The sequence below is a fragment of the Morone saxatilis genome, unplaced genomic scaffold, assembly GCF_004916995.1.
Source record: "Morone saxatilis isolate NCDOM2014 unplaced genomic scaffold, NCSU_SB_2.0 Contig6, whole genome shotgun sequence".
NCBI lineage: Eukaryota > Metazoa > Chordata > Actinopteri > Moronidae > Morone > Morone saxatilis.
Genome location: NW_023340206.1, coordinates 13,983,455 through 13,993,495, shown reverse-complemented (window position 1 = coordinate 13,993,495; position 10,041 = coordinate 13,983,455). Strand labels below are relative to the sequence as shown.

The following is a 10,041-nucleotide window of genomic DNA, read 5'->3' as shown; positions in this document are numbered from 1 at the left end:
TGTTTACCTGTAAAAACTGTATTTGGCAGTTTTATCATGCTGTAAGATATCTGTCAGTTAACTAACTAATCCATTAAAATTACACAACTAATACTTTTTACTGTTAATGTCACTATTTTACATAGTTTTAGAAATGTATTAACAGTTTAATCTATTAAATAAAATAAAGATTATACATAGATTGCAAATGTAATTAAATCTTTTTGTGTAAACAAATGAAATTTTCTTTTCATTTTATGATTATTTACAGATTTTTCACAATATTGTACATTAGACATGTAAATTAACAGGCTTTGTCAGTTTTGGTTGATACCCAGTCCTGTTTGAAATAAAATTTACAAGACTTCCAACCTTTCAAAGACATGTATCTGGTGACTTTCATTTCTCCATAAGTGTTGGTGATGATGAGATGAGCAAAATGCATGTCTGTTGAGTTTACGATACAGAAGTCCAACATCAATCTGAACTGAATCTAAAATCAAACCTAAGATTCCCATGATCACGTTACCTCTCTCCTCTCTCACCCCAGACAAAGGAAACTCTGTTAGAAACGACACCAACCGACCAGCGGATCGTCCTCCTGCCCTCCCCCAACTCCTGCACACCAAAGTCCCTCTCTCCAGCGCCACAACCACCCCCTTCCTTAAATTATCCTCCAATGGCGACTTGCGTCAGGGGCAGACTACTAAGGCGCCCACTAATGCACCCGAGAAGCCTCATAACCCTGCTGGTAATTTCCACCTATCAACCTACCCTTTTTTAATTTAAATGTTTGTGAAATAATCGCCACATTCTGGAAAAAAGCTGAATCCGTTTGTGCTTACAGAATAGCTGTTTTGCTGTAAAGCACCTGCTGAGACAGATTATAATTAAAATAAGCCCCTTGATATTTAAAGGAATGCTACTGTATCTCAAACAGGCTCTTTACAACCTCCATGAAAGTAAGGGTGTTGTCTGCAAACAGTTATCCTTTAAAGGCCAAGCTGCTGTCAATTACCTGCTGTTTTACATTTAGAAACTACCTACTAACTAAAGCCGAACCTTTCTTTTGAGAGTACAAATCTTTGTGTTTTTAAGTTTAGGACTTCCATGAAAAGAATTACAGACTTAGCTATCAGTTTACTGCTGTTTAAAATTTTGGAGCTAAAAAATTGAAGCTATCAAAATACAAAAATTAGAATTTGGTAATGTCCATTCCAACTTCCATGGCTTGTGTTTCCTTAAATAGTGAAGTGATGGTGTTTTTTTTTTTGTTTCATCACAATTATTTTGTGGTCATAACTTTAAATAATTATCTTTCTTTCTGACTTTTAACAGGCTAACTGACATATGAGACATATGAAATCACAGCCAAACTTCAGCAGTTACTACAATTCAGTTTTGTATACGAAAGACAATTAAATCACAAGAAAAAACACCCCCCCTCTGAGATTGTCTCCGTACCATCTAAACAAAAATAAGAGTGTCATCTGCAAACAGTTGACATTTTCAAGGCTGTGCTGCTCTTAGTTTGGAAATGAAATAATCATGATTTCAAAAATGTCACTCTCCTTTGGAAAACTGAAATTTTGACACTTAACCCTCAATTTATCATCATACCTTCTTTTTGTACCTTGGTATGAAGTGAAATAATGAGTGTTTAGAAAACCTACTTGTCTTTGTGACTTTACTGGACTCCCTGCAGGACATTCATGAAAATATGAGTGTCATCTGCAAACAGTTGAAGTTTCAAGACTAACTCTTTTTATGATGAACTTCCAGGCTGTTTTTCATGAATAATTCTTAATTCTCATATAAATTTTAATTCAGCAGGTTGTGGACCATCTCTTAAACCAAAACATGTTATGTCTTCTTAGCGTTTAACCTTCTCTTTCCCACACAGCTTTCAGCAAATCACAGGATGGATCATCGCTGCTGAGAACAGCTCTGGCCAATGAGAGAGCCAAAAATAACAACTGGGGTAACAATGACCTCATGAAATGCTTCCTGTGTCTTGCATTCAAAGGCAGTCTTGCTCTTTCTGTCTGTCTCTGCAACCATCTTGTTCCCTTGAGCTTCCAGTCGGCTTCCAGATAAATGTGCAATGAAGTTTTTGTCCACAGGATTGGCTGCTCGCTCCGGGAATTAAAACACATTTCATGCAACATGGCCTCCAATGTCTGCATGTGGCACACAATCTTACAGTCATGGTTGCGTCATCAAAACTCATCAGCAGCTTAAATGACTGTGGTTTCCTAAGATTGTGAGCGCTTAAAAACTTATCATGATACCATCAAACTTTGTGAATAGAATCACGTTGAATTTAATGGTCCATTAAGAGTAAAAACTTCCATCACTAACATCACCGCTCAGGGCTGCTGCAAGCTCGCTTCACTGGCAACTTAGACAAAAACAAGATCAGATTGTAACACAGTCCCTGCAACTGTTTTTGATCTTTTAGGTCAAGGCAGCAAAAGAATTCTCTCTCCGACACTGCCTTTGCAGCCTTACAACCCGGCAGCTACCACGGTTGTCAGATCCATGAGGCCTGCATCAAGAAACCCCCTCTTTCCCTTCTCTAATGGCCTAAGACAGCCCCACTCTTCCTCTAGACCCAGTAACTCATCCCCGACCTCTGGGATACTCGGGGGTAATCCTCCTGTTTCTTCACTCCTCTTTACTGTCTGACATTATTGTTTCTGAGACTTCCCCCAGATGACTCCTGTCCTCTGTGTAACCTGCAAAGCCTGAAAATGTTTGATGAACTAGTCATTTGTGGCCTCATATTACTAATTTGTGTGTTTCTCATATTTGACATCCTTTGTTGAAGGACTTTAACTGTTCAAGGGTCTGGGAAAGAATTAGAGTACATAAATCAGTAATATGAAGGAACAATTAATCAAACCCTTTCCTCCCGACACTTTCCAGGCTTTGCAGAGCACAGGTATCACAGTGGTGGTTTCAGCTCTTGGAGCCATAGAACGAACATTGTTTGGTCACTGGTACTGGTACTCCAGTGAAGCTGCTCACTTTGGGGTTTTGGATTGGTTTGGTGTTCATCCATTCATTCACATCCTGGTTCTGTGTTTGATGCTTTGATGCAATATTCTTTTGATTTTCAAGGGAAAGGAAAGGAAATTCCCAACAGGTTTCTACAGCGTGGTTCACGTTTCACAAATCTCACCTTGTTTTCAGTTTGACTGTTGATGCGTTTTGTTTGCTAAATGAACGTCACACATGAACAACCGAATGAGTCCAGTTAAAGTTCGAAAGGTTAATTTATGCGATCACACAATTTGAGTATGAATATAATACTGGAGAAAAATCTGGAAGATATAATATCTCATGTTTTTTGGAAGCAAACTGAAAACTAATTTCACTTTTTTTAACTGCAAAAATAATCACAAACGTCAGTGACAAGTTACGCATCGTAACATTGCTTATTTAGGAATTGAATGCCAGCTTACTGTTAAATGTTTCAAAACTGAAGTTTACCAAATTTCTGAAAATCAAATGTGAGGAAAACATTTGGGGGATTTAGGAAGACATTTGGGGATTTTGGCGGAGCTATAACTGTTTACTAAAATAATATCAGCAAATTTGTCATTACAAAAATTTATTTGCTTTTAAATGTATATTTGATAGCTTATATTCAGTGGATTTTAGCAGTATTTCTGAGAAGTACCTATAGAGTAAGTATAATACGTTTTTTTCCCTGTTTGAAATTTGTAAACCTAAGAACTGCTGACATGTTTTTTCATTGATCAGTTAATCAGTAAATTGTCAAATATAATTACAAATGTCAATGACAAGTTACGCAAAGTTTTTTTGTAACATTTTCCACTTACAAAACCTGTCAATGTTTTGAAATGGAAAAGATTCTGAGGTGCTACAACAAAATCCTCATGTTGCTTGACTTGTGATTCATCCAATCTCATTATGCCGACACCAAACTGACTGACTTGAATGGTTGTTCTCGTGTCGGGTTCAGTTGATTTCCCGCCGTAACACTTGGTTTTCTCCCAACAGTAAATGGACAGCCGCACCGGGGCATTTCCCCACCTAGACCAGCCATATGGTCCAGACCTCGACTGGGTAAAAAAAAGACCTTGTTCGTCATTTTGTGTTTCATCATTAACCCTTCAGTCGCTTTTGCAGCCTCTTCACTCCCACTGCAGCTCATGTTGGTGTTTTTGTCTCCATCCATTTTGTTTATTAATACTTTAATTTTCATCCATCCATCCATCCATCCATTGGTCTGTCCGTCCGTGTTGCCTTCTGTCCGATGTGTTTTGAGCTTCTGCAGGTTTTCAACAAAGCTTCTGGCAAGGACTTCTTCAAATAATCAAGTGGATGTTGGAGTTGGAGCTTGATTATTTGAGTTGGTTACAGCCAGTAACAGCAGCAGATTGTGTCACTGCTCCATGCTCCATGTGCTGGTGGTGGGGGGTGTTTAAAAGTCTGGGTTTGTGGTTGTGGTCAGGGTTTTGGGTTGGGTTGTTGAGACCTTTCGAGACTCTTTGGATGCTCGACTGTAATGGTCTTATAACCATGTAAAGATTGCTGCTTATTACACAAAAATATAAAAGGAAGTTTTATTTTTGGATACCTTAGAGACAGTCGTTTGACAAAAATAGAAAATTAACTCTTGTTAGCTTTTTCTGATTGTTTTCTAGCTCCATCTACTGAAGAAGACAGTAAGATGCAGCTGAAAGCCTCTGAAAAAGCTAGTGTTTGGACATCGAGTTAATATTGTTCACTCTAGAATCCTGAAATCTGGGAAACAAACCAACTTTTTGTATTTGTTCTTCGCAGCATTTCTTTTTTTTGGTGTTTCTTACGTTCTGTCTTAAATGTCATTTCATGTCATCCACAAGAATGTTTCAAGTTAAATTGTGTTTAAATTAAGAAATTGACATGTAATATGTAATTATGCATGTATTTACAGAATAGTATTATTATTAACATAATGTCAGACATAAATGGCGCCTCGCATTTACACCTGGTATTAATAAGATGTCTTGTTTTTGCCATCCTACCCACATTGTGATCGAGGCTCAATATTTGACCACAAATGCAAATCCTACAGTTGTAATGTATTCAACTTGTCTAGCCAAGGCTAATTTGTAGTCCTGTCCCTGGTTCAGATCTGGCCTGAACAAACCGCATTCTCACAATTAAAAACATGTTAATACCAGGTAGAAATGGGGTCAAGAGATTCAATGTGCATGGTATGGTGTGCATGGTCGTCCTGTTCAGTGGGCATGAGCTGGTTTTTGGTGTCTTCCATTGGTCTGTTGTCTTTTGTATTTTATGTGACCATATATATCAGGTTGATCAAGAACATTTTGACAGGAACTTTCTGGACTTTGTGTTAAAAATGCGAAACAGTGGAACGCTCAATGAGTCTTTTTGTCTGAATAATAAGATAAACCAAAAGGTATGGTAGAAAATGTTAAAGACAGACCCCAGTTTTAATTGCAGCGCCTCTCCTGCTGCAGTGAACAACTCCTTGCTGGAGGATAAGAAGTCTGAGTTCCCTGAAGTGTTTGACCGTTCGAGTCCCACAGTTGAAGAGCGGTTTTATGGTTGGTAAAGGCATGAGTTTGTCTGCGCCCAGAACTTGCCCATGCCGTGTGCTGACTGGCGCTTCAGTTGCTCTATGCCGCCAAGACTGCATGGTTTGGTCGTTTTAAGTGTCCAGAGTCGAGAAATACCGTCCGTCAGCTTGAAAGCTTTGGCCAGAAGCTTCGGCAGAGCCTGTGGAAAATACTTTCCCTTTTCGGAAAGTATGTGCTCCTCTGATCGTTAGCTTACTTTTAAAGAACCTCACTTTGCAGAGCTTTGCGCTTTTTCTCGCCGCAGAAATTAAAAGAAGAAACAGTTTCTAATTAACCTGTGACAAACCTGGCGTATGGATTGGACCTTTTCAGTTATCCCTTTTAAATGCTCTTGTCCAGGTTCCATGTGCTTTTGCTTCTTGCTTGATTGCAAGCATTGCGAGTGCGATGAGCTTCAGACATGTTGCAGCCGAGATGCTGTGTTTAGAAAACCCTCACGCAACAAGGGCGGCATGGCGTGCATCGAGCAGTTTTCATCAAATGGAAACCGCTGTTTGCTTTTTATTGCAGGATTGTTTGTGTGTGAAAAGAGAAAATCATACCAATATTTATTTCATTTAGCCTTGCACTGTAATCACAAGGCATCACTGAACTATAATTACAGCAGTTTCCACTATGACCCCCAGTATAAAAAGCACTCCTTTGAATAATTTTCTAAAGCTTGTACATCTAATGGTTCCATGTTTTGTTGACAGGGAACTCTTAATTTATGTCCGACTGTTCAAGAATAATAGAAGCTTTACCCACGAAGCAAAAGAGTTCTTTGAAGCCCAAATAATTTCAAGAACAGCAAATATTCACCAAAGAGCAGCTCTACAGGCAGTCTGGCGTCCTTTCTGGCTTCATACATATTTACATGTAACTGATTGAAAGGAATGCGTCTGTATTGTTTCATGTTAAGAGCTAAAACTTTTCAGGACTCCATCATCTTTCATGTTTCTGGCTTTGCATTTATTCCATTTAGTTTTGGAATGGGGTCAATTCCTTGATTGTGAAGAATTTTGGCTTCTCCCTAAATGAGAGAAGGAAGGGGGGTGTAATTGGCTGCAGGTTCTGGACTTGGGTCTATGTTGGATTTTAGAAAAACACACAGGAATTACAAGGGATTGTTCATGTTTTCAGGTTCATTTGGCATTTGGAAACGGGTATCGAGTTCTACTCTGGGAAAAAAAAGCTGATTTTCCAGGAGATTAGAGAGCACCTAGCTAGAAAATAGAGCCAAAGTCACTTTTAAAGCTTCACCTTATTTAGACAGAAACTGTCCACGGGCGAAACCTGAGACATTTCTGTTGTCTAACATACCACTAAGGAGTGTTCCACTGTTTTCCATTAAATAAACTTTGCAAGAGTAAAGGCATCTTTGAGTCCTCCTGTTATTGGAAGGTTGGGAAAACTGCTGGTGGTAGAAGATAAAAGACATATTTTATGATCAATATAGATAATGTTTGATATCTATTGTTTGTTCCAGGATCCCCTGCTCGCCCAATCATACCGATCAACAAGAAACCAAACTTGGTGGGGAAACCCGGAGAAACGGGTAAGAACTAACAAAGGGCTTGGATGGACATTTCACAGTAGTATTTTTTCTTGAAGATATTAATAATTATCTTTTGAAACAGACAAAGTGAACAACTTTAAGCTGACGGACAAGTTGACGATCCTGAAACCGAAAGTCTCAGCAGCAACCGCCAAACCGACCAAACAGGAACGCAAACAGACCACAACTGCTACGCCAACAACAGCCGGTAGGAAGATTTCCACTTTTACGTTAGCATACTGACTAACAAGGTGAAGGACAAAATCTCCCTCATAGTAAGACCTAATTGTAGTTGCAGTAAACTGTAGTTTACCCAACAAGGCCGTTTTTTGTTCAGCATTTATGAACCTTTTGTCATACATTGACAAAACCACCAATGGGATGGATTGTTGCAACTATTGGAAATCAATTTGGGGAATTCTTCTTGCAAATTAAATGCACAGCTATAGATAAAAAAAAACCTTGATATGCTACAATTTTCATGGTAGATTCTTCGGCATCTTGCACTAAAAACACCTTTGTAAAATTGTGTCTGTTCATGTTTCTTTCTTCAGCCAGTCGACAGGAAACCTGGGAGGACTCAGAGCTGTTTAAATCCCAGCCAACCTCTGACGTTGATGCCTTGGGCAAGAAACGTTATGTGGGTAAGTGGAACAAATCGATCTGAAAACTGTATACGGGGCACTGAACCCGGACTAATCAGTCTCTCTCCTGCTCCCACAGCACCTCACGTCGTCTACCAAACGGGGAAGAAACCGGACGAGCCTTGCTCCATCACCTCCTCCCTCAACTACTTCCCTGAAGATGAACCGGGCGAGGCAAATGTAACGGGTCCGCCCAAGTCTCCGCCCTCCAACCTCACGGTGGTGACGGTGGAGGGATGCCCATCCTTTATCATCCTGGATTGGGAGAAAACTGACAATGACACCACCGGTATGACGCAAAAAAAATAAAACTGGGACGCATACAAGAATTTTTTGAGTTTTCAGGTGATTCTGTGGTTCTTGACTTTGTTGTCCTCTTCTCAGAGTATGAAGTCATCTCCACTGCTAAAGGACCTGACGGCGAGCAAGTTTCCATCCTGACCACCAACCAGACTCACACCGCTGTGGAGAACCTCATACCTGAGAGCAGGTATTCTCCCTCACATCCATCCAGATCTTTACTCAACAATTCGTCCGAGTCAGACCTGGTTCAAAGAACAGGTCCCTCAAAGAGTGTTGCAAAAGACCATTGAGACCAAGAGACCATAGCAAAACTAGTGTAAAGCAAAACCAAAGAGGATCAGATATTCATGAATAGACTTGGAGCTCAGTTGTGGCTGGAATGTATTATCTGTGTCTTGGCGTGTTGTTGCTTATGCTAGCTGTATTAGCATCTACTGACTCCTCGTCGCCTGCATAAAATCCAACAGCAAATTACAAATGGACAGACTTTAGTCCAACCCTCCCTTCTTACAGAATCCAAATGTCTTCCAAACTTTAGATTTTATGGTGTCAGCATTGTCGGCGAGCCACACTGCAGACTGGACCAGTTCATCGTACATTTCGATCCATCCAACGGTCGGTGTACCGATGTAGTTGCATCGCTAACGTTAAAACTGTTTTCCTTACTCGTATCTGTAAATGTTTACACCCCTAATATTATGTCATATATTGAACAAAAGTAAAAACATCTGGGGGCCCAAGGGCCTTGAAACAGCTGAAAACGGCTATGATGGATCGAATTTAGTTCATTATACAAATGAAACCAGTGAAAGGTCTGATCGCCTCTACACTGCTGCACCTCCTGAAATATTCCTCTTCCGTGAGCGTTCAGATCTGACAGAATGCCAGCCACCTCCCGCTCCGATGGCGCTCCGGCCCGCGCTGCAGTCAGCTGTCCAAACATACCGAGGCAGCCGAGCAATCACAGAGTGCAGCCACCGCCAGACCTTCATAGAGTCAAAATAAGCAGAGTTGGTCCGTCACAGCTCACTGAGGTTTCAATGAGCCTGGATATGGGAAAAGTATTTGGTGTAAAGGAAGGTGGCTAGAAGCATCTAAAAGCACTGAGCTGCGAGCAGACAGGTTGTTCTTCATTTTGCGTGGACATTTGTGAACATTTGAGGTCTAGAAACATGTTAAAACCCACATCCAAGTACTAATAATACTCTACTACAGTAAAAGTACTCATTCCACTCTGTAATAATACTCTGCTGCAGTAAAGGTACTAATACCACTCTGTAATGATACTCTACTGCAGTAAAAGTACTAATACCACTCTGTACTAATACTCTATTACTGCAGTAACAGTCTAATTACCACTCTGGTAGATACAGTACCTCCTACCTGCACGTAATCCAGTACCTAATACCCAAAACTCTGGTAATATTTCTACTCGCAGTTACGCCCTGCTACTGCATTGAAAATAATAAACCTATCTCCACACACTACATCTTTCGCAGAAAAACCAGCAATTTCTGACAAATGTCTAAGGTCTCTTGTAGACAAAAGACTGTATTTTCGATAAGAACGTGCAATACCGCCCCTACGCTTCCCCGATATTCAACGATCAAGCGTATCACCGATACTGCATAGCTCTCAAGCTCTCCACTAACCACAGAGATCTACTTTTTCCGTTCTTTTCTTTAACCCCATCCAATCCCTGAAAAAGCTGAAGTTTTCTTTTAACTGTCTTTTTGCGACATCGAATATCAATACCCTCCCACAAAAACCAAAAATATTGCGTCACGCACTATTCTCTTACAATTCTTCTTTTCATTCAGGAATTCTTCATTGTCCCCGATACCTCAACACCCTCACCTGCTCCATCCGTTGCTCATCTCCGGCAAGGTCCTTTCTTAATCTTCACATCAGAACTGAGTGGGAGGCTTTTCCCCGACCTGAGCAGGTCCAGACGTCT

At 40.2% G+C, this 10,041-nt stretch overlaps 1 protein-coding gene across 8 annotated transcripts in view; it reads left to right on the top strand.

Moving 5' to 3' along the window:
- Positions 1 to 8,271, top strand: part of LOC118339783 (target of Nesh-SH3-like) — a gene marked incomplete at both ends in the record, with an annotated part of 19,792 nt that extends 11,521 nt beyond the window's left edge. Inside the window, 10 exon segments of one of the 8 annotated variants that reach the window (XM_035677510.1) lie at positions 530 to 730; positions 1,883 to 1,960; positions 2,441 to 2,629; positions 4,009 to 4,074; positions 5,481 to 5,567; positions 7,069 to 7,137; positions 7,220 to 7,345; positions 7,692 to 7,781; positions 7,861 to 8,070; positions 8,166 to 8,271. In XM_035677510.1, the coding sequence (XP_035533403.1) occupies positions 530 to 730; positions 1,883 to 1,960; positions 2,441 to 2,629; positions 4,009 to 4,074; positions 5,481 to 5,567; positions 7,069 to 7,137; positions 7,220 to 7,345; positions 7,692 to 7,781; positions 7,861 to 8,070; positions 8,166 to 8,271 (1,222 nt within the window). 8 annotated transcript variants of the gene reach the window in all.
- Positions 8,272 to 10,041: the final 1,770 nt, after the last annotated feature.